General features: G+C 36.8%; 1 protein-coding gene across 2 annotated transcripts in view; it reads left to right on the top strand.

The window, feature by feature from the left end:
* Positions 1-24,882, top strand: part of EPHA6 (EPH receptor A6) — an 874,792-nt gene that overhangs the window by 593,575 nt on the left and 256,335 nt on the right. For both annotated transcript variants that reach the window (XM_024120422.1, XM_024120421.1), the window contains one exon: positions 21,978-22,086. In XM_024120422.1, coding sequence (XP_023976190.1) covers positions 21,978-22,086 — 109 coding nt within the window. The remainder of the gene's footprint in view (positions 1-21,977; positions 22,087-24,882) is intronic.

Here is a 24,882-nt window from a genome sequence, read left to right as displayed (position 1 = left end):
AACTAATTATATTCCTCCTTAGAATAAAATGTGTTTGATTTTCAGAAAACTATAATTATTTACAAATCATCATGCATCAAGTTCAGAGGGTTATATGTGTTTTAATGTAGATTTATGGATTAATGTACACATGGTACACCTAGTATGCCATTCTAAAGGGGCAAAATAATACAGTTAGTCTGATTACCTTAAATGTGCCGGGACTTGATGAAAAGTAACTATTTGCATAGAAAATGGAAGTCTCCTTTTAAGAAGCCTTCATTGACAAAAATATTTTGCTTCAGTTTTGCATGGATCTAAAAAAGATTTTAAATGATGGGGACCAGGCTTATGTACCATAAGACAGATTGAAGCTCTTAATATGAAAAATATTAAAGATTATAACTTTGCTAAATGGGCTGGAAAGAAAATCATTCACTATTAACAGGTACTTAGAAGTTGTAAAATGTGTATATCAATGTGCAGTGTTACAATTTGGATCATATTTAAAAGGGAACTAACAAACAGCAATGGATCTATTTCTTGAAACAGAATATAGTTTTATTTTAAGCCAATAACCTGCAGCAACATACAGAAAAATATGATTTCTTTGGGATATAAGCCATCATCCCTTGACTAGAATTTTTTTTTTGAGATCAGGAGCCATTTCTTATTCATTTTTTACTTCATGTATTGCTTTGCATGTGCCTGACAAATAGAAAAAAAAACAAGGATAAATAATATATGTTCTCTGTCTTCAAGAAGCTCACCACTAACCTCACTAGAGGCTCTTGTAACAGAGTTCCTTATTTATGTCATTCCCAAAGTCTAATTTTAATTTGACTTGATTTGAGATGAGATGAATTGTTCTATCAGCCATCATATAAATTGCCTGAATTTTTCTGTCAAGCTATTTGACTTTACAACCTTGAATTCTTTAACAGCAAAAAAATGTTCTTAAGACATTTTAAATTGCTCCAAGTTTAGTGAAAAATATATTCTCTATGTAATACTTGAAGATTTAGAGCCATTCTTTAGACTACACAAATCAGCTTTATTGACTTCTATTGTAAAGTGGCTTTTTAATGTCATATTTTAGTTGTTAGAAAAGCATAAAGGGCAAAGCAAAGATAAACCTAATCTCTTAATATAACCATATGGAACTTATCTGGAACTGCTTGTATGTTTCTTAATTATGGTTGACCTCTCACCCTCATCTGTTGCATGATCATTTACTATTCTCAGGACAGGGTTGGGAGTATTGTGATGTTCAGTCGTTGCTTCTAGAATGCGTTAGGGTAGTTCCAGCTAGCTGTAGGGTGATGCCCAGTGGCAATACATAGATGTGGTTCATACAGGCAAAGGGTAGAAACACATGATGCTGGGATGAAAGTGTCCTTTAGAAGCCATGGACTGCAAGGATGACACAGCACAGGGCCTTGGTTCCTTCCATAGCTTTATTTCCTATTTCCCGATTGAATTCTATCCACCTGGTAGTCCATCGTTTCTAGAGCTGAAAAAAGTTGAGAGTTGAATGAAAGAGTTGTCAAAATGTCCGAGTCAGGTGAAAAGTACCTTCTGGAGAGTACATAAATACTAAATACTATCTGCCGATGTCAAAACATAAAGCTATAACATAGTTTGAATTGTACTTGCCACGGTACCAGTATGCAGTAAAAATAATTTTAAATTATCTAACGTAACATCTTTTAAGTGTGTATTAACCCAATGCAAGGCATCTATCTGCTTTTGCCTTTGTCTCACTGTGAAGTCCCAATACTGAATGGACAGATGTTTATAAAATAAACCCAGCCAGCTCTACCAAGTCCTGTGTGAAGAATCAAGAAACAGCTTAAGTATTTGCATTACACTTTACTTTTTCAAGGGAAACACTAGTTCAGTGAATTTAAATTGAGTAACAAGAATTCTTGGCAAAATAATAGTAGGAGCCATTTAAAAGATTTAGCTGTGTATGCACAAACCTGAGCAAGACATGCGTGAGCGCATTACCGACTATGCAACAGGCAAAGAAGCAGAGTGCGGCAACCTTGCTGCCAGTTATAAAACAGCTGATTTACAAAAAGCTGAATCCATATTCTCTTAAGCTTTTGGAAAACTGAGCATCCTTTTAAAAACGCTCTTGCACTGTAGGTATTTTTTTTAATTAAATAGTTCTATATGCTGTATACAAAACAGAAGAGCAGGCTAAATGATTTTTTCAACAATCAGTTTCAGCATTTCTGTAAACAATAAACATTGCAATATGACTTAATGAAGTTAGCATACATATGTATATTTATATATACATATATATGTGTATACCTATACATATATACATATACTTATATTCATATATTATATATGAATATATAATATACATATATTATGCATTTTTACACACTTCCTATTCTCATTCTGAGATGAAGGAATGAAATTGGCAATGTTTTCAATAGTGTTGCATAAGCTGTTATACTTGGAAGTAAAAGGGTTTATTTCTAAATCTGATACAAAGTTTGTTCCAAATTTGACATGATGAGAAAGAAAGTGAAGGGCACTTGAAAGGAAGCAGCAAAAGCTAAAGCAAGCAGAAGAATGTTCAGTTGTTTGATTTACTTCCTCACTCTGTCACTCAATCAAAAAATATTAATGAGGGCCAGATATAAAGGCAGGCACTGGGGGTTCAAAGATGAAAAGAATAAACTTGTTCTTGACTTTCACAAAAGTTAGTTGAGAAGTTCAGATAATTACACAAGATTACAATACAGGGTTACATGCGATGCTTTGAGGGGCACAAGGAGAAAAACCCAAACAAACGTGTCAAGGAAAGCTTCCAAAAATAAATAATGTCTTGAAGGAGACTTTAAAGTTAAATAAAACTTGGCTGTGAAAATGATGGGGATGGAGGGTGGGATAAGAGGGTTGGGGAGTCTCTTGTGTGTGCAGGTAGAGATGAAAGAGTATGGAACTTTCTAATAACTGAAAGAATTTCAATATGCCTAGGACTGTGGTTCTCAAAATGTGAACCCTGCACCAGAAGCAAACAGCAACACCTGGGAACATGTTAGAAATGCAAATTTTCAGACCCCACCTCAGACTTACTGAATCAGAAACTCTGGGGTCTAGGGGTGGGACCCAGCATTCTATTTTAACAAGCACTCCAAGTAATTCTGATGCACACTCTAATTAGAGAGGCAGCAGTTTCATCAGAGGGTACAAGGATAAGGGTAAGGGATGATGGGGGTGATGATCTTGGTACAGGAAATATAGGCTAAGGGGCTGGATTCATAGGCAGGGGCCATACCATGCCATCCCTTACCTTGCTACTGAAGCTAAAACCTTCCTGAGTTTTTATTTTTCTTCCAGTTTTTTGTAGTTTTGGAGACAGGCAAGGCAGTCAGAGCAAGCTTTCCATAATGGACTTTCCTGGAACCATTGCTAACACATCTAATTATTTCCTCACCTTCATTTCATCCACACTAAAAATAAATCCTTCCAAATATCTTTTTCATTGTCATGCCTATAGCTGTCATAACTTCCAAATTCCCCAGAGACTATTTTAGCCTTAAGAATTCACCTACAGAAGGCGCTGGAACCCTGGGAATTATCAATTTAAATTCTAACACATACTTGCTCTCTGCCAGCGTGTAAGCCTGCATATTTCTCCTTGACAGTTCATATTTGGTCTCTGGACTTTCAAGACACAGCGAATTATGACCTGCTCACCAGAGCCTCCTGAGAAAACTGGAGCTGAGACACCCCATGCCAAACCTTCAGCGAAAATTGGTCAGTCCTGGATATTGAAAAAGTCGTGGAAATTAAGTTATCTGGGAAGCTTTATGAATCTAGATATCATAGAGGTAAAGGTGATATGTTAGCAAAGCAAAGTTAGACGCCAAGACTAATGTGCCACACAAATGTGTCACCGACTCGTCCCAGGCTAGGTTACTTTATTGTTTGTTCTAATTGGTAAAGGAAAATTATACATTCAGGTAGGCAACATAGGACTTGGTATCTTGGCTTATGAGGATTTCTCCACTCCAGATCAGTCTGGATCAGCAGCCAAGCTCTGCTACTCCCTAGGTATTAGTACCTAAGGAGGGCAATTTAGTCCGTTTAAGCTTTAGTTTTCTCATCAGGAAACTAGAAATATATTCATTTGTTTGTACACTGATTCATTCAACAAATATCTGTGAGAACCCATTCTGTATTCTTTACTAAGTACTATTCTACATGCTAGGGATACAACAGAAACAGACCGAGATCCCTGCTGTTCCACAGAGGAGAGGAGAGAGACAATAAACAGGCAACAAGTAAGATATTTAGAATGTCAGGTGATGCAGAGCTAAGGGGTGTTGCCTCAATCTCCCCTTCAGGACCCAGGCATTTATTCCTTCAGTTCATGGGAGCGCTGCTTGCTGAAGACTCACAGCTGAACTCCTTTCCCAACATTGCCTCTGTCCAAAAGAGGCTGCATGCCCCAGAGACATCTCCTCTCCCCAGGGGCAGTCAGAATTCAAGACTGGTCAATGAGAGGCACAAAGATTAGTCCCATCACTTCAAGTCAGGACAACTCTGAAGGGCAAAGTCAGCTCCAGAACTCCCTGAGGTCGGCTGAGGTCTTTGTAGCCACCACATCGCAGTTCAGCTGGTCCATTTTCCCATTTCTGCTTCCCTCACTGCCCCATGTGTCCGTACTGAGGTCACTCTTCAGCAAACCTATAGCATGCAGAGCCCCACTGCAGAGTCTGCATCCCAGGAAACTCCATCTAAGACAGATGATGAGAAGTGCTCTGAAGGAAGGAAAGCTGAGGAGAGGTTAGGGAGTGCCTCCATCCTCCTGTGGTCGTGAAATGTTAACTCTCACTATAATCCTAACTTTGGGGACTTCCCGGGTGGCTCAGTGGTTAAGAATCCGCCTGCCAGTGCAGGCGACACGGGTTCGATCCCTGGTCCGGGAAGATCCCACATGCCGCAGAGCAAATAAACCCGTGCGCCACAACTGCTGAGCCCGTGAGCCACCACTACTGAAGCCTGCGTGCCTAGAGCCCGTGCTCTGCAGCAAGAGAAGCCACCGCAATGAGAAGCCCACGCACCGCAACGAAGAGTAGCCCCCGCTCGCCACAACTAGAGAGAGCCCGTGCGCAACAACGAAGACCCAACACAGCCAGAAATAAATAAATAAATAAATAAATAAATAAATAAAATGTATAATCTCTCATAGAGAAGGGCCTTGCCCTTGGTCTTGAAGAAGAGGAAAGATATAAAGAACAAGCATAAAGGAAAGCATAAAGAACAAGGAAATTTTTTATGATAGCAACTGATTCGAGCAATTCAATTTGGCAGATATTTCACAAATAGACAACTAAAGAAGCAGTAAAGAATTTTGGTTAAACGCTTAAGCTTTTCCCCACACTCACTGCTGAGGGCCCAGGTTCAATCCCTGGTCAGGGAACTAAAGTTCCACAAGCCACGGGGCATGGCCAAAAATTTTTTTTTAATTTTTTTAATTAATCAATTTTTTTAAAAAGAGCTCAAGCTTTGTATTGAACCCTGGACTTAGATCTTTATCACTTTCTAGATATCAGACCTTGGGCAAGTCAGTTAACCTCCCTGTGCCTCAGTTTCTACATCTAGAAAATGGAGAGAATACCACCTACTTTCTAGTGTTGTTCTGAGTATGCAGTGACTCAGTGTGTGTAAAGTACTTAGCAGACTATCCAGCACTCATGTGGTTAGAGCTTAGTAAGTATTGGTTATTAATACTGATTTTATTGGTATTAATTTTCAACTCTAACATTCCATTCTAGCAAATTCAAAACTGTATTAACAAAACAAAACAAGGACTTCCCTGGTGGTCCAGTGGTTAAGACTCCACAATTCCACTGCAGTGGGAGCATGGGTTCAATCCCTGGTCAGGGAAGTTCCACGTGCCACACAGTGCAGCCAAAAAATAAATAAATAAATGCATTCATTCAAAAAACAAAACAAAACATTATTCTTTATTATCTTCTTGCATGTAGACATTTTACAATGGCAATCAAGTCATTCTCTGATTTCTCCCTCTGACATTTGTTTTTCATGCCCATTAGCTAACCCTTGAGACTAGCTGGCTAGTCTTAGTGTTAGCTTTTGTTTAACTTTTATAGGTGACATATAAGCATGAGTGAGATTCCCCAAGATGAGCTGACCTTCCAGGGGTTACACACTGAAGAACTGGATTCAGCCAAGGAAGCTACACACTTGAACGTGTGAGATACCAGATCTTAGCCAGCATAGGAGGCAAGTCAGGGAGCCTCCATCAGTTCCATTCCAACAACATTATCTTGTGGACCCAGAACCACTGTCTCTCCTGTTCCAATGGTAATCAAATTATTTATGGGTTGGGCCACCTTTCTTTTAAATACTTAAATTACAAAAAGTCTTAATGCCAACAGACAGTATAGCATAATGGTTAGGAGGTCAAACTCTAGAACTAGACTATCTGTATTTAAATCTGGTTCTGCCACTTCTATCTGCATAACCATGGGCAGGTTACTTAACCTCTCTGTGCCTTAGTTTCTCCAATTATAAAGTGACGCTAATAATACTACTGTCTCATATGATTGTTTTGAAGATTAAATAGGTTGATACATGTGACGTGTTTAGAACTGTGGATTACATACATAAGCACTTTAAAAGTGTTAGTTATTATACTAATTACTATCCTTCCTCTGAGGGGGACTCCTTCACTGAGTCCAATATGAATTTTTGAATGAGCCTGTGCTGTGAATCAGCTGCCACTCATCTCCAAAAAAAAAAAGAAAGAAAAAAAAATTAAGAAGGAATAAAAAGAATGTAATTCTGGCAAGAAACCTCCCTTAGGTTACCCTCTGTGGAATCCTCTTCAGTTTTCAAGTAGAAATGACATGATTTATGTACCCATAGCCACCTACGCCAGTATAAATTTTTAAAATTAAATAAATAACTGAACAACTGATTTCCTTGCAAAAGAATAAGCAACCCACAGAAAATCACATTATCTATATATTGAAAATTATATTTTGACTCAGAATAGGTATTAGTTATGCTATTACTTCTATAAGTAATAAGCATAGATTATCCTGTTTGAGGAAGGATTTTACTTTTTCAAATTATGGAATAGATGCAGGTTGAGAATTTTTGAACTTTTATAAAATCACATTTTTACTTGCATAATGACTGGAAAGAGGGATACTCCATTCTTTTCCAAATAAGCCTGTGTTGCCTGGCAGACAGAGCACCAAGTGGAAACATACCGAGGAACCTTAGGGTTATCTAATTGCCCTTAGCACATTCTTTCTTCTGTCATGTTCTGTACTGAAACTCAAAATGCCTTTTGAATCCTTCTAAACTGTTGACAGCTAATTTCTGTCCATTAGAGACCCACTTCTCACTGTTTGTATTTATCCGTCTTAGGAGCTGCATCTTTTTATAGCTAGCTAGCTGTATTTTTGTCATTTTCCCTCTCTCTTCTTGCTTAACTGTCCACTGTGCTGATAGATTTCAAATTGTATTAAACATAAACATGCAGTTAAGATACCCAATTAACACTCATGGTGATTTTCTTTTCAGTTATGTACCTTTACAATTTCTATTTGCTTGAATTCAGCAATAGTTTTATGGATTATATCATTCATGATTAGACTCTACCCTACCCTTGAAATTAGTAATAGAAGCAGGCAATATAAATTTAACAAGTTTTTATTTAAAAAACAAACTTCACGTGAAACTGTCTCTGTCACCATTTTCCCCAGTGTTCTTACTGCTTAAGATAAATACTTTAGTATTTACAGAAAATGAAGGCCACAAGTGAGTAAATAAGAAGTTGATAGGGTAATACTATCTTTGCATTGATCTGTGACATCCAGAGACCTCTAAGTCCTTAGAACTTGCATACATAAGGAGAGAAGAGGCATCTTATTTAGTCCATGACTGGGAAGATATTTGAGGGAGTCTCATATGCAACCTTAGCTTCAGACTTCCAATAGCTTATACTGTGGAAATTGGGGGATTAGGACAGGTGAAGAATGCCAAAACTCAGTATGGAAAATAAAAGCAATGACAAGAATACTTTCTGTCAATCTTCAGAAGAGAAGTGGTGTAGAAAAACTCACTTGGGCTTCCCTGGTGGTTCAGTGGTTAAGAATCCGCCTGCCAGCGCCGGGGACATGGGTTCGAGCCCTGGTCCGGGAAGATCCCACATGCCGCAGAGCAGCTAAGCCTGTGTGCCACAACTACTGAAGCCTGCGCGCCTAAAGTCCGTGCTCTGCACCAAGAGAAGCCACCTCAATGAGAAACCCACGCACCACAACGAAGAGTAGCCCCCGCTCGCTGCAACTAGAGAAAGCCTGAGCGCAGCAACGAAGACCCAATGCAGCCAAAAATAAATGCATAATAAATAAATAAATAAATAAATAAAAGAACTAGAAACATTTTTTAAAAAGACTTACATTTAAAAAAAAAAAAGAAAAACTCACTTGAGTTTTTATATGTGCACCTCCACTGCCAGGGGGTAAAAAGTACTTAACACATGAATCAGTCAATCTAGTAAGTATATGGAATTTAGAAATTCTTCTCATGTGTTTTAAAGGGAATAGAAGTGACCTCAGTGACACCTTTTGTTAATCATCTAGAATTACTCAATCAAGAATATTGTTTAACAGAACACACCCAAACATATATATAACTAATCTAAATCATTAGTATCAATTATGAGAGTTAAGAGAGAATTATAGTTATAGTCACATTTCATGTTTTAGGGAGAAAACTGAATGCTTGCTGAATGCTTTTCCCATATATATGCTAACGTATCTAAATTGCCCTTAATTATTATGGGGATGCTTTCTCGGAAAGCTTGATTAACTAAACAGAGGATTGTTGATTCTTTTACTTGCAATTCTCTTCTCCCTAAAAACATTCCAGGCAGTTTAAGACACATGTACAAAATGTTTCATAACTTAGCACTAGAAGTAGAAAATTAGATCCATAAAAACAAGAAGGAACAAAGTCTTGTTTTGATAATTATTACTAGAGATGCATGTGTGCACCATCTCTGCCTCTGAGATATCTGGCAGCAGCCAGAGAATAGAGAAGTGATCACGCTCTTATAATATGAAGCACAAATGCTATAGGAAATATGTATGGAGGGCATTGAGGATAATGGCCTCAAGCAGAGCTTTTTCACCAAATGAAGTTTGTTTCATGTGGTATTTTCTGACCACAACCTTTGATAGAAGACCTGATGGAGGTAAAGTGTCACTGATTGAAGGTGGTTTTTCCATGGTGGTATACCATGAGCTAAGTTAAGGAAAAAGAGATACAAGAATATCCCAGACAGGACTACAGTGGAAACATGGGGAGTAAACCTAGGCTTCAAAAAGGACTGAAACAAGAAATCGGAAGACTCTTGAAATGAAAGCAGCCAGTCTTTTTCTTGTTCTACACAGCCACTCATCTCTGTTTCTCTCTCGAAAGACTATTTTTCCCTGAATCTGTGTTCATTTAGGAAAGGATATCTATCTGCCCCATGACTTGCAAACTCACATTTCTGCTTCATTTCAATCATGGATCAAAATTGCTAAACACTGAATCCTAATCCCAAATTCCTGGAAGAGAGACTGTGAGTGGCCCAGTTTGAGTCAGATCTCTATCCCTAATCCAATTCATGTCTGGGAGCCAGAGACAGAGAGAACAGTCTTCCAAAGCCCTACCCTGGGGTAGAGGCAGTTTTCAGAGACAGGGCTGAACAGATATCCTAAGAGATGCTTACTAAGAATTTTAAGGTTAGTCTTTAATGAGTGCTTAGAATGTGAATTCTCTATTTTTGTATTGATGGATGGTGCAAGTGCTTTAAAAATAAGATGAAAGGGCTTCCCTGGTGGCGCAGTAGTTGAGAATCTGCCTGCTAATGCAGGGGACACGGGTTCGAGCCCTGGTCTGGGAGGATCCCACATGCCGCGGAGCAACTAGGCCCGTGAGCCACAACTACTGAGCCTGCGCGTCTGAAACCTGTGCTCCACAACAAGAGAGGCCGCGATAGTGAGAGGCCCGCGCACCGCGATGAAGAGTGGCCCCCGCTTGCCGCAACTAGAGAAAGCCCTCGCACAGAAACGAAGACCCAACACAGCAAAAATAAATAAATTAATTAATAAACTCCTACCCCCAACATTAAAAAATAATAATAATAAGATGAAGAAGATGCAGAAATCTTTCTGCTATTAAAGCCAAGATGGGGCTTCCCTGGTGGCGCCGTGGTTGACAGTCCGCCTGCAGATGCGGGGGTCGCGGGTTCGTCCCCCGGTCCGGGAGGATCCCACATGCCGCGGAGCGGGTGGGCCCGTGAGCCATGGCCGCTGAGCCTGCGCGTCCGGAGCCTGTGCTCCGCAGCGGGAGAGGCCACAACAGTGAGAGGCCCGCGTAACGCAAAAAAAAAAAAAAAAAAGCCAAGATGCCCAACCAATATTTTTGCTCATGCAAAAATAAAATCTCCCCACATTTGCACTGAAACGGGCTACAGGCAAAGCAAAGATTGTCCTTAGGAAGCAGATTTGGATCTGCTCCCACAATTAAACGTACTCTCGATCGAAAGCCTGGAGTTCCACACCACAGGGTACTGGGGGAAAAAAAGATGATTCTGGCCTGGAAAATTTTCAAAGCAAGTGTTCCAAGTCATCAAAAAGAAGCCCAAGGAGGACTGCTCCCATGGAAAAAGTTATATTTTGAGCTGCACAGTTCTGCAGCATGCTTTCCAGGATAAGCCATGGAAAAAGTATGTTGTACAAAATGGAATAGGTTGTCTAGTTTGTAGACTTTTGATCAACTGCCTTTTGTCTGCCAAAGAAAATGATTTTAGTTTTGATAAAGTTGATGATTATATAATTCTTTCTGAAGCAGTAGAATGGCCAAATTATTTGTATCCAGAAATCAATTCTAGTTGTTGAAAATGAAACCCATATCATCAACATATAGGAAGAGGTTTATTTTTCTGTCTACCAAAATGGCACATATGCAGTTTGTCTACAATCAGTATCAAATTGTGAAGATATTGGTTTAAAAGATGAATAAATAAAACACAATGCCGGTTTATATTACATGAAATTGTGAACGGGTATGTCAGGAAAATTTTCCCCTTTAGTTCACCATTCTTTTAGAGTGGCATTTACTCTCATTTTTTTGGAATCATAATACTAAGCCTCAGTTTTAAGTTAACTTGATCCTCTAGGCAATGAATTAAAAATTTAGTGGAAGATATATATGCAAAGCAAACAGTCTTATTTTCTTGAAAATAATAACATTAAATAGTAGAGTAATACTGTGCCCAAAACCCTCTTGCTTCTAATACAAAATATTTAACTTGGAGACCTCACTCATCGTTTAAGGGAAAGCAATTAACATAAATAATTGAGGGACTCTGAGAAAATTGAATCGAGCCATAGTTTTGTAGGACTATAGGTTGGGCCTTTTTAAAATAGGGTTGATTCTCCTTGAGTCTTTCCAGAACCAATTACAGTGATTGGTTAAAGGTTGAGGTAAATAGTTTGGTGTTATTCAGAACAGGCTTCAAACAGTTTCAAACAATGATCCAAAAACTTGCCCTACAACTTATTTGCTTTCAGGGGATGATCAAATGAGTTCTGGCATAAGGGTTAACAGGTCCCTGTTAGATGCCTGGGATCTAAATTACTTGGGGCACCGTGCCTGGGTCCATAAAACTGAGAGAAATTACACTCCCACCCCAACATTGCTGGTTTCTGTGCTTTCACAAATACTTCTACTGAAGCCATATAAGGGATAACTGTAGCCTCAAATCTGCTTTATCATTAACTGAGAAAATTAAGTAAAGGTCTTCCACAGGAATTTGTTTAGCTCCAGATTTGGTAGTAATGAGTTTATAATTAGATGGGTTTAAACTGGGCAGATTCTTCCACAGTCTGATTTTAACATGCTGTCACGCTAAACTTGCCAGAAATATCAGTTCATTTGTTTTTATTTTTGGTTTGTTTGTTTTTACATCCATGCAATTTTTATTAAATCAGTGCATGAGATCCATTAAATATACACTAGACAGGACTGATTTCCCCCTGAATCTGTCTATTAAAGAAAAAAAAAAAGGAATCTCTTCAGGCAGAGCATGTGATATTCTTTGTATAACAAAAGGTTATTTTATAAAGGTAACCGCCCCCCATCCCATTTCACCTTATCCTTCCTATCCTATCCAACTCATTGTGGGGACAAACATACTCAGGAGGCTGTGTTCAACATCAAACTTTAAAAAAAAAAAAGTAAATGGAGATAGAAAACATCCAGCTCAAGCAACATAATAAACATTGAGAAATTATTAGTACCTAGTTTGGAAATATAAAGACCCACTTACCCTCCCGTCCCCTCATATTAGGATATGCATGTGGAAAAATACTACCAAATTCTTTCCTCTTTGGTTCATTATATTAAATAGGACTATCAGTTTCAAGTAACAAAACCCCAACTGGCTTAATAAAAAGTGGGACTTTATTGCTTTCTGTAACCAAAGTCAAGGGGTAGCATGAGATTCAGGCCAAATCCAGGCTCTCCAACTATGTTCTCAATACTTTCTTGGTCTCAGTTCTGCTTTCTTCTCCATTGGATTTATCTTCAGGCAAGTCCTTCCCATATATATACATGAGTTTATATCTCCAGTAAAAATGGCAATTCTGATGAAACTCACATCTCCATCAACTCTACCTGTGAACCTGAGTATGAATGGTAGCCTGAGAAAAACATAAGCATGATGTCAATTTAAATTTTCATGATCCATCCCTTGCCTCTCTCTCTCCAACCTCCTATTCAGCCTCTTGGTCTGTGACTCAGACATCCCAAAGTACAGAGAAACAACAACTCAAGATGGTGAGCTACTTTGTGTCTCCATATTTATGATGTCATTTCTTCAAACTAGAATGTCCCAATATCTACTCATCACCTTGGTGACTTGCAAATTTATTCTAATCATTCTAGCTTTAGCTTAGGAATCACCTCCTTTATAAACCTTCCTTCACTTCTTCCCATCAAGGTTATTACTCTCCTACTCTTCCCTCATTACCTTCACATGTACCTCCATTTTAGCAACAATTTTATTATATTACAATTAAGGCTTACATCTGTAACCCCTTCACTAAAGAGAAACTACTATGAAGACAGGAAAATATGCTTTAGTTTTCTTTGTCTCCCCAATCCTTATATCATAGTGTTTAGCACATTCTAAATGATTAATATTTTTGTTGTTTTTGAATGAATAATGAGTCAGTGAAGAGGATTTCCTCAAGAAAATCTATACAACTTTTTCTAAGTAATCAATCTGTGTTTCTTATCAGGATTTTTTCTTTAAATATTTTTATGAAAAATAGATCCTAAATAAATATTTTATTTTATAAGCCTATGAAATTTGTGATCTCTATACATTTAATTACAAACCTACTTAACCTCAAACCACACTTTTATATTGAAAGCTATAACCTCAAGTGCATATATATGCCTACCAATATGTAAATATCCACTATTATTATTATGATACTTGTTGAATAGTGTTTGAAATTATTGAACATAATAGGTTCCAGATCAGTATTCCAGGGAATTTGTGAAATTTGTAAGGAAATTCTGTTGTACACTGGATCTTTAAAGAAAATGATGAAGTATGTACTTTGGCAACATGAGTATTTCAATTGCAAAAAAAAATGTTATCAAAGATCTATCTCAACTGCCAGTAACTATATGAAATATAGATAATTACAAATTAAACTCTTGACATTTAGAATGTTAACAGTAATTCCAGGTGTTTAAATGCCTCTTTTCTTTGTTTTTTGATATTTGTTACATGAAGCCTACCTGTAGCAAGGCATGTTGACCATTTATTAATGCAGACAAAAATCTCTTTAAAAAAAGAAAAAGACAAGTGTTTCATCATGCTACACTACCTGCCTCTGCTTCTGCCTCTCCATCAAGTTGTACCAAACTCACATTTTCCAATTATCCCTGTGTCAGCTGGCATTTTTATCTGACAAGTAAATTAAGGTCATCAAGATGAGTGAATCTTGAGGGCTTCCCTGGTGGCGCAGTGGTTGAGAGTCTGCCTGCCGATGCAGGGGACACGGGTTCATGCCCCGGTCCGGGAAGATCCCACATGAAGAGTGAATCTTGAACTCTTCTGTGTCCCAGTGCAGCCACAGTTTGAAGTACTGAATTGCATTGTTTCTGGAGAAATGACAGAGCAGTGGAGGAAAGCACACATGTAAAATAATTTTCTGAAAAAGTGTAATCCCAGCTAAGGGTCTTTACTTCAACAGAAATGATTCATGAGGTTTGTTTCCATCCAGCTGAGAAGAGAATTCAGTAACTGGCTTACTAGAGTGTATCAGAGAGTTTCTTGCTATTTTCTCTCTCTCTATCTATCTATCTCACTATCTCTCTCTCCGTCTCTCTCGTATACCAGTCTTAGGGATGTTTTTCCTTTTGGTAGATGGCACCAAATGTTGAATGAATATAAAAGAAACATGTTAGTACAATCTCAGGCAATACCTCTTCCTCTAAATAGCTACTTCATTCAAACCCTAGGCTGGGATATTTGAATAAAGAAGTTTATTCACACTATTTTCTATTAATTTATCTTTGAACATATTAAATGCCAAAATACAAAAGTGTAGGGGAATTTTGTGTGTCACTAGAACATTTTTAAGCATAAATATTACCAAACAAATCATACATAAAAACTTTTTATAGTCAGAGATGTTTAATCCTTACATCTAGAATGTATTCTTTATCTCTTCTTCATGAAGATATGCATTTATTAATCCCTATACTGTGTAAGGCACTGTGCTAATCCCATGTGATACAGAAAGGAGAATGATATTATTTCTGCCCTCAAGAAGCTTATGAAATAGTTGAAATGGGCCAAAAAATGGAAATCTTCAGAAAGTGAATCATTTTTGATAGCTGAAGTTTTCAGAGGTTTGGTCTTTAAAGTATTATTTTTATAATTTTTAAATATTTTGGATATTTTTCTAATAATGCATCCACAAACTCCTGTCCTTTTATATAAAATATCTTGAACACATCTCAGCATTTTTTAATGGACCTTGAATGATCATGTTAATGTATTGAGTTCTAACATAGTGAGTCCTTTGGTGCTCCTTGAATTTTATAGGGCTATTTGATCCTCAACTCCTGCCTCCAGAGTAGTATATATTTTGGAATTTTGTGTCAGATTTTCAGTTTTCCCAGTTGTTCTTTCAGTCAGCCTAGCAGTGTGCACTTATTCCCTCTCTTCAGGTATCTGCTTTGTGAGCTTGGAAATCAATAAACATGTCTGAAGTAAGAGTGTGAGGCACCGCAGCTGTTTTATGAGTAAACTCTGTGTTCATTAGTATGTGAACATCTGTCAGATGTTTCTTTAGAGGCTCTTTACGTCTGTCTTGTTTGCCACTGCTGCACCGCATTCCACATAATTGAACTTGCCATCTAGCTGAATTCAAATACATGTGATAAGATGAGTATCTGAACTAAGAAAATAGCTGTGGGGATAGGAGGGAATGGGAATGAATTAAGAAATACTTTAAAATGTAGGAATGACAGGATTGATGATCTGATGATCTGCCTGCATTATGTGAGGGCTGAATCTAAAGTTTCAGTCTTGGACATCTCTAAGAATGGTATACTTACTGCAATGGGAGGATTTTACTCTCTAGGCAATAGGAAAGTCTGAGGTGGTTTTTTCTGTGTTTTTTTTTTAATTTTTAAATCATTTTATTTGCTGAGTATTTTTAAGTATTATTTTGAAGTATAATTATCTGGCCACATAATGTGGGATGGATTAGGAAGAGACACTTGTGGAAAGGCAGTCTAATAGAAAATTATAAAAGTAGCTTAATCACGTGAGGCTGAAGTCTTAGAGGCAGTACCAGTGGTAATAAAAACAAGATAACATAAGACATGATAATGATTTGACTTTGGACCTGGAGTTATAGGGAAAGGTAAAATCAAAGATGACCTCATGCTTCAAGTCCAGGTGGCCAAGAGAATAACACCATCTACAAAATCACAAGATTATCTTCATCTAGGAGAACTATTTCTTCAGTTTTCACTCCTATCTCACACTCTTATGTCTACATGACCATACGGTGGAGAGATTTTACAGACTCATGAGTCTCCATTGTATATTGCTACATCTTTATATATATATGCCTCATTTCATAAGGTTAAACCAATCCTGACTGCAATATATACCCTGAGAGGGGAATTTTTTTCCTGAAAAAAATAATGCTAAGGATTTCCTGAATCGATCGTCAACAAACCTTAAGGTTAATTTACTGGGTGCTCTCCATACATTACTTTGTTGAGATTTCTGCTGTGTTTAAAAAAATCATTTGGTAAAGTGTTTAGATAATAGTATTTGAAATTTTGACGTTTCATCTAAAATTGGGAGTCATAAATAAAACGTGAATATGAAACTAATTTATTTCACTGGGCAACGTTTTGAGAAAAGCTTTATTCAAAAAAATCATGTAAATGTTGTCTTCCATAGCTTTAAAAAGATGTTAAAACAGAAAAGAGTTAACTTTTAAAAGCTATTGCATAGGAAATGACACAGAATACAAATAACAGATTTTACTTTGAAATGTAAATATAAACTAGAATAATCTTGATTACAGAGAGACAAAATCATATGCCTCCATAGAAGAAAATTCTTTGGTTAAAAATAGCCAAATTGCTTTTCCCTCATACTTTCCTTAAGACATGAAATCTATTTTTTTAAGTATTTGGATTCCAAGTAAAGAACTTCACTTTTTTCTCCTTAAATAGCAATATCTAAAGCAAACCTCACTTAATAATGTCATCCTGACTTATGCCAGGCATTGGGTAGGTACTAAGTCCTTGCTCAGTAACAGATTTGCAACTCTTTTTGGGTAATTGCTTCCTCTTAAGGAAGTATGCTTCTTTCCAAACCATAGAATGAAATATATCATTTTAATATACTTATCTTTTTCTAAGACTACAACCTCATTCCATTAAGCAAAGGAACATTCCCAATCACCTAGTCACAATTAAATTATATTTCTTACCATAGATTATTGTGTTTCTTATTGTGTTACTTCTGAAGGACAGGTTTGCTCTGTATACACATTTCTCCTACAAAACTAATTAGAAATAAGCAAGCTTCTTCTCAGGATTGAAAACATGAATAGGTGGTACTATAGACAAGTTTTCACAACAGAGGAACTTGTAGCTATACTATATTTTTATGGAATCCACTTGGTAGATGATTTTATGGTTTATTTGTCTAAATGTTCACATTAATCAAGTCTTTGAGACCTCTAAACAAGGAACAACTCCTCACTGTCTCCCTCCTCCTATTCCTCTCCCTTCTCCTCCTCCTCCTCCTCCTCCTCCTCCTCCTCCTCCTCCTCCTCCCAACACATCATATTTCCAAACTCCCACTCTGCTGACTCACTGCCAAAGGCTGTTTATTCTCTTCCAGAGCACCTTGCAGTTTCTCTTTTGTAACAGTTCTTAGACTCGTAATTATTTACTCATTGTTTATCTTCCCCACTGGATGGTAAATCCAGGAGGACAGTCTTTATTGTTTACCACTGTATCCCTAGAGTCCGTCTCAGTGCCTGCCATGTAATAGGTGCTCAATAAACATTTATTGAATGAACTAATAAATTCTTAACCTTGGATTCACATTTATAAACTTAATCTACTCAACTTGATCAAATGTAGAAGTCTGTACTTTCTAGTAGTCCCTGCCTTCCAGGAAGCATTATCTACAATAATACAGAATAATTAGAGTCCTCTGATTAAAATAGTGTTGGATAGACTTACTTCATATACATAGCGTTACTACCTTCAAGGTAAATCTCTACATATCAAGTGGAAGGCAAGAATATGGATTACCCTAGGTTAATCTGACCTGTTTTATACGAGAATCATCCAATGCACACATTCATTCAATCCATTCACACAAACAAATATTTATTGAGCTACTACCATGTATCAAGCTCTGTAGGTCAAATACTGTATTAGTTTCCTAGGGTTACTATAACAAATTACCACACATAGTGGCTTAAAACACCAAATTCGTTCTCTCACAGTTATGGAAGCCAGAAGCAGAAGCATACTCTCCCCTAAGGCTCTAGGAGAGAATCCTTCCTTGCCTCTCCCACTGTCTGGTGGCTCCAGGCATTCCTTGGCTTGCGGCTGCATAACTCTAGTCTCTGTCTCTGGCCTTATCCTCTTTATTTTGTCTTCTCCTGTCTCTTATAAGGACCCTTTTCATGGATTTGGGCCCACCCAGTTGATCCAGGATGATTGAGGTCCTCAGTTACATCTACAGATTCCTTTTGGGGAAGGGGGAGGAGGAGAGGATGTCTTCATTCAACATATTATAGACACTATAGTGAATAAAGTCCCTGCAATAGAATTTGCAATCTAACGGAAAGACAGATTACCAAAAAAAGGTAATTTCAATAAAACATGATAGAAATTTATGGATAAAAGTAGTACAAGGGTCTATGGGAACATATATCTAGGGACCTAACAAAATCTAAACAACCAGAAAATGATGTGATGTTCATGTAGGAGGATTGATTAGGAATTGACCATGAAAGTCCAGCGCATTGAAGGAAATGGCAGAAATTTAGCATGGCTAGAGAATGATGAGAGATGAATCTGGAGATACATGCTAGAGCCATTTGTAGAGAGCCTTGTTAACAAAGTTAAGGGCTTTGGACTTTATCCTGAGATAAAGTCAGAGCCCTGTGTTTGGCTACATTAATATGATAAAAAGGCAGAAATTATCCCTATTGGGACCAAGAGCTGAAGCACAGGTCCTATGAATTCCTCTTATTTCCATATGGCAAATCTTGTTCTTCCCAGTATTTGATTGCAACCTTAGTGAATAACACAATATCATAGTAAAATTGCTCTGAAGGATTGTGTTAAGAATATTTAATTCAACATTCTCATTTTTACAGACATGAAACCAAGGTCAAGCAAGGCTATGATGGTTCTAGAACACAGAAAAGAGCCCCAAGCCAGTTGTTCTGTTAGTGTAAATGGTGGTGCAAAATAGTGGCAATAGTATGGGCTTGGAGATTGATAAATCAGGGTTGGGTGGCCAGCTTTCTTGTGTACAAGATGTGTGACCTTAGGCAAGTAATATAACCACTTAAACTAGGAATAATAATAGTACCTACCTATTAAGATGTTGTACAGATAAATTTGATAATAATTTGAAGCACTAAGCATACTGCTAGAGGATAGTTTACTATTGAGTACATATGGCTATTGTTGATGATGATGATGAGATTCATAATGTTTTCATAATCAACCCAGCCCCATCATCCAGAGAATTTTACTATCAGTATAATAGTAAAATACTTATATATTCTTATTTATATACTCTTATTTTCAAATATATATATATAAAATATTCTCCACAGAGGAATGTTTAGAATTCCTAGTACAGATGTTTAAGAAACAATTATGCAGAAATATACATTTTTCAAAGTGTCACATCTTAATACTGTCATGCTATTAAAGTTTTAATTGAAGCAAAGTTCATAAATATGTAATCACAAGGGTGAAAAAGAAGATATATTAGTAGTACTGGCATTTTACTGAGCAATTATTTAAATTAAACAACACAATTTTCTGTAATGAAGTAATCTGATTTTCCAAAGGCACCCAATTACATAATCATCTCCACCATCTGAACTTTGAATACATGGTGTCAATAAATCACTTGCTACCTGGCTACCATGAAAATACATGCTCCAGGTTTAAAACTCTTGAACTATATATTTCACAAATACACCAGTTGGTAAGTAAATAATGTTTTCTTTTTAAATGCTACCTCCTTTATCTTCAAAAAGTTAATGTTTTCTATAACATCTACTCCTTACAATTTGTTATTAAATAATTTTCAACGAGAAAATGTAACATTTTAAAGCACACATTAATTCCCATGGTATCAGTGTTATTTTGAAGATTAGGAAATCCAGTGAGGACCTAATAAAAAACCTTCAGTACGTTATTTACTGGATAAGATTCAACTATTTAACTTGTCTCTACACAGATTGTGAGCTACAACTCAACACTGAAATAGATTGCCTGAAAATATCTTGATTAAATCATAGTGACTAAGGTCTAATTCCAAGGTTTAGTAAATTTCTTACTAAAACCTGAACATAAATGACTTTTGTTTTTATTTACATTTAGATTTCTTAAAAAGCCTCCTAAATGCTTGACTGGTTTCTTACTGACTCAACAGTAGCATTTAAGGTTTAGATATTCTCTAGTAGATATGTCATTTTTATGAGAAAGTTATTACTCTGGCTATGAATTTGCACATAGTTTACCCCGTACTTGATTCCCAGAGAAAGATCTACTTCTACGGAAAGTACCCAGGTTTAATAAATTTAAATTATTATGGTAGAGAATTAAGCGGTTTGCTTTTCAGTTATATTCTTTCTTTGATTCAGTTTGCTGCTTTCAACTGATTAATCATTTTTTATAGTAATCTAAATAAAAATCAAGCTTTATTTAAGTTAAGGGATATTGGAGGCACTGATTGATTTAATGTTTTAGAATATTGATAATTAACTGAATTATTATTGCAAGTTATAGCATAGGAAGGAGAAATGAAACAAATATGTAAAGCCTAAATTCTGGTGATAGTCATGCGTGAGCTGGATCAAGTTCTTTAACTTCACTGAGTTTCAGTTTCCTCACCTCTATTATTAAGCAATTACCCATATGCCGTCCAATAAAATTGTATCTCATTAAAACTTCAGTAATACAGAGATTGAAAAGTGCTAATGAATTAATTGAACTAAGATATTTTAAAAGATTCCGGGAAGGTTAGTGAAACATGCAGCCCTTGCAGTTTTGATACAGTTTTGTAAATGAGAGAAGTAATATGCTGTTATCATACATAATCTATACTTTTCCTGAAACAAGGAAGCTTTTAAATGTCATTTTTTTAATGACTGCTAGTCAAACATCTAAGCAACTACTATGTATACCCTTGTGCTCTAGAGGTGGGAATTCATAACCTTGATGTTTGAATTAAGCTCTATGAAATATAAAGAAGTTTGTTCTTAAATTGTGCAATAATAGCCTTTTCACTTGGTGAAAACAGACATCAAAACAGTCTGTAAAGCCTGGTCTGTTGGTGTACGGTCAGGCCACTCACGATGGCTCTTCTCTTGCTCTCTGTCCACCCACTGCTCGACCAGCCCATGCTTCACCTACACCCTACTCACATGACTATACAATCCTCTTAATTATAGGGTTTAATCAGTAACTGCCTACATGCTTGCCACCTGTACCAGCTGCTGGTTTCCCTGGTAACTGATGAGCCAACCTGAAGTCAATTCCCCCTATAAATGGTAGCACCACCCCGCCTCCATAGTGAAGACTGCTACTGTGTCCTGCCTGCTCTCTGCTGTCCACGATGGGGGTGTCGCTCCAGGACTTACAGACTTGTAAGAATCTCTAACCAATAAACCATCGCTGTCTCTGTCACTGTCTTCTGGCTCTTTCTTTTGTCTCTCAGCTGGGCAATTACAAGGTTTGCAGGCCTGCAGGGTGTAGCCCAACAGTTGGCAAAAGTGTTCAAGGAAATAATTTAGCAATTATATAAACAAAATCCTTTAGTCCGTCTGCTGATTTAATTTTGCAAAACCTACTTCATCTTAAAATGAGGGGTACTAGGAATCCATCTGCTTTCTTGGAATTTTTGCAAAAAAGAAGAAAGGGTTATGTGGTGGGTTATAGACCTCAGTCTTCAGCCCTCATTTCGGGTTTGCATCTTGTGTGCCAAATAAAGGGCAAATGTGGCGGGATTTTTTGGTATGCATTACCATATTTTCAAGCATATACTAAGTTGTAAAACAATATGGTAGTGAAACGTCACCCAGGGAAATGTTAATATCGTACCTGTGTTTCAGCTTCTGACATGGCAGCAGAACAGGGGCAGATTCTCGTGATAGCCACCGCGGCCGTGGGAGGATTCACTCTCCTCGTCATTCTTACTTTGTTCTTCTTAATCACTGGCAGGTAACTGAATTATACCAGAGTATTTCCAAGATTTGTGAATAGCCATTCTTCTTATACACTGTGTGTTCAAGGGCTTTTAAACTTAACAAAGCATACGTGTGAGAAAAAGGGGTCAAGGCAGATTCCACTCTGACAGTGAACTCTATGTGGCAATAGAACCACCATGGCAAGTTCTCTGTGTCAACAGTTCCCTGAATATGGAAGCAACCGAAGACTTGATAAAAACACTTTGAAAACAATGAGTGATAAAATCCTACTTAATAAGTTACGTCTGGGTTTTTCCCTTACTGCAATCAAATTATACCATTAAAGGAATTTTGCTTGGAAAAAAAAAAATTCAACAGAGAAACTGAACAATTTATATAAAGTGCTTTATAAACTTAATATTATAGAAATGTTTTATTCTGTCCATTAAATATTGAAAGGATCTATATTAGAACTATATTAATGGTTGTATAAATCAAGTTATTTTTCCGCCTAAGAGTAATATGGATGAAAATTTAAAATAACAATAAATTTAATGTAGCAAAAGACCTAGACTTGAATCCCAACTAGCTGGTCAAAGTGCTTCATCCATCTAAACCTTAGATTTCTATTTTTACACAGTTTGGTATCACAAAGCATTAAAATGCTTTATTGATTTTAAAACAGATGGTTTCCATGAGCCAGTTACTGACAATGCAGAGATGTGGATGAAGATAATGTGTATGAAATTATTTAAAAGAATAAGTGTCATTTCTTATCGAGCCCTTGATATTTGGCCCAGACTTTTGTCAGAAATTGTGAAGGTTTCAGATCATATTTTCACTCCTACAAGGGGAAAATATTCCATCTAGATTATCAATAGTGGCACAAAATACCTTGAGAGTTTTCCTGATACAGCAAAATATCAGTGTCATGATTTAAAACTGTAATAAAAATGCCAGTGAAACAATACACATGCTTACTGACTCCAGCTAAAGTACACCAGCTCTACTGGGAAACCCTGATTATTTGATTATGCGCAGAAATTACCTTCAGAGCCAGTAGTTCAGCGAACTATGAACACCCTTTGTTTTATTCATTTTTAAAACTCTTACATACCAATATTTTGTTAAAAATCATTACAGAATTATAGAGGATATGCATATATGAAAAAATATTATCTGAAATTTTGACAGCAGACTAGAAGTATAGATCAATAAATTGACAATTACTTAGGCACTTATCAAGTGTGGGTCCCTGAGGAAATGTAACTGCTACCTGTTAAGAGTGTATCAGATTTAGTTATGACAAATCCACTTTATAGGATTTATCAAGGAACAAAGAAACATGAGGCTATTCTAATGTGGTTAAGTTGAAATGGTGACTTCCTTATGAAATTAATTGTAAAAGGGCCACATTTACCCCTATGTTCACTTAAAATTTTCAGCTGTATAAATAGACATAGCATGACTCTTGCAATTAATAGTGTCTCAGAGTTCATTTTAATAGCAGTGTCATATTTATTGTCAATTTTAAAGAATGCCTCTAAATTCATAATGGAAATTGATTCAAATTCTATTTTATTTAATAGTGATTCAACATGAAGTAAAATTCGTTCTGATTTTTAAGTTATAGTTTATGTATTTGTAGAACATGAGCTAAGGTCTTATTTCCTCATAGAGTATTTCAGCAAACAGTGATTTAAATAGCACATACACATGTACAAAAACATTTCATTAAAATATCAGAAAATACTGCCTTTACACATAAAGATGACAACAGAAGACTTTACAGTCATTATAGGCTAAATAAAATTGACATAATAAACCTGAGAGTTGGGCTCAACTGTTATCTTTATTTGGGATTTCTGAAGCAGAATTTGAATACCATTTTTAAAAAGATTTAATAATAACCAAAAAAATTGAAAGTTGAAAATAATTTAGTACAATTTCCATGTTTGCCAATTTATGTGACATCAGAAACTGCCTTAACATTCTACATACTGGAAAAAAACAAGTTCAATTACATAAGATAAAATAATTCATTCTGGAGCATCTCTTAAGCACTATGCTAGGGAAGCATTCACTGGAAATTATTCTATGAAAATTGTAAGACGTATCTGAATAAATATGCAATTTGTCATAGGATCTGAGACCAAATTCACACTGAAAGATTGGGCTGTGCACCACAGATGTATTCTGTTTAACCATTTGGAATTAGCAACTTGATGAGCTGTCAGATAATATGGATGTTGCCGAATTTTTCATGTTGAAGAAGTCATAGGAGATAAGCACCTGCCTGTTCTTCAGAGCGTGATTCTTCCAAGAAAGAACAGAACATGCCTCCACCACATTTCTAATATTAAAAAAAAAATGCGGTTTAGCACTGAAACTGGAAGACAGTTGTCTAAATTTCTGAGATTCTGAATCAAAAACAATTTTTCCATTGTGACTTTTAATGCCTTTCATCGACTCTAGCTATTAGAGACCATATAAGGAAAGACATGATGGTTATTGCTTATTATTAAATATTTTCTAAGCTTCCTATCATTTGGCTCAATCAATCCACTTGAGAGTATTTTATTCCTATCTGGGGCTAATTTTGATGTATTAAAAAACAAAAACCTTCTATGGCGTATTTTCACATGTTATAAATATGTTCTTAAAAGTGGTCTTGGGCTTCCCTGGTAGCGCAGTGGTTGCGAGTCCACCTGCCGATGCAGGGGACATGGGTTTGTGCCCCGGTCCGGGAAGATCCCACATGCCGCGGAGCCTGCGCGTCCGGAGCCTGTGCTCCGCAACGGGAGAGGCCACAACAGTGAGAGGCCCGCGT

The sequence above is a fragment of the Physeter macrocephalus genome, chromosome 1 (assembly GCF_002837175.3).
Source record: "Physeter macrocephalus isolate SW-GA chromosome 1, ASM283717v5, whole genome shotgun sequence".
Taxonomy (NCBI): domain Eukaryota; kingdom Metazoa; phylum Chordata; class Mammalia; order Artiodactyla; family Physeteridae; genus Physeter; species Physeter macrocephalus.
Note: the sequence above shows the minus strand (reverse complement) of the source record. Positions and strands in the feature narration are given on the sequence as shown.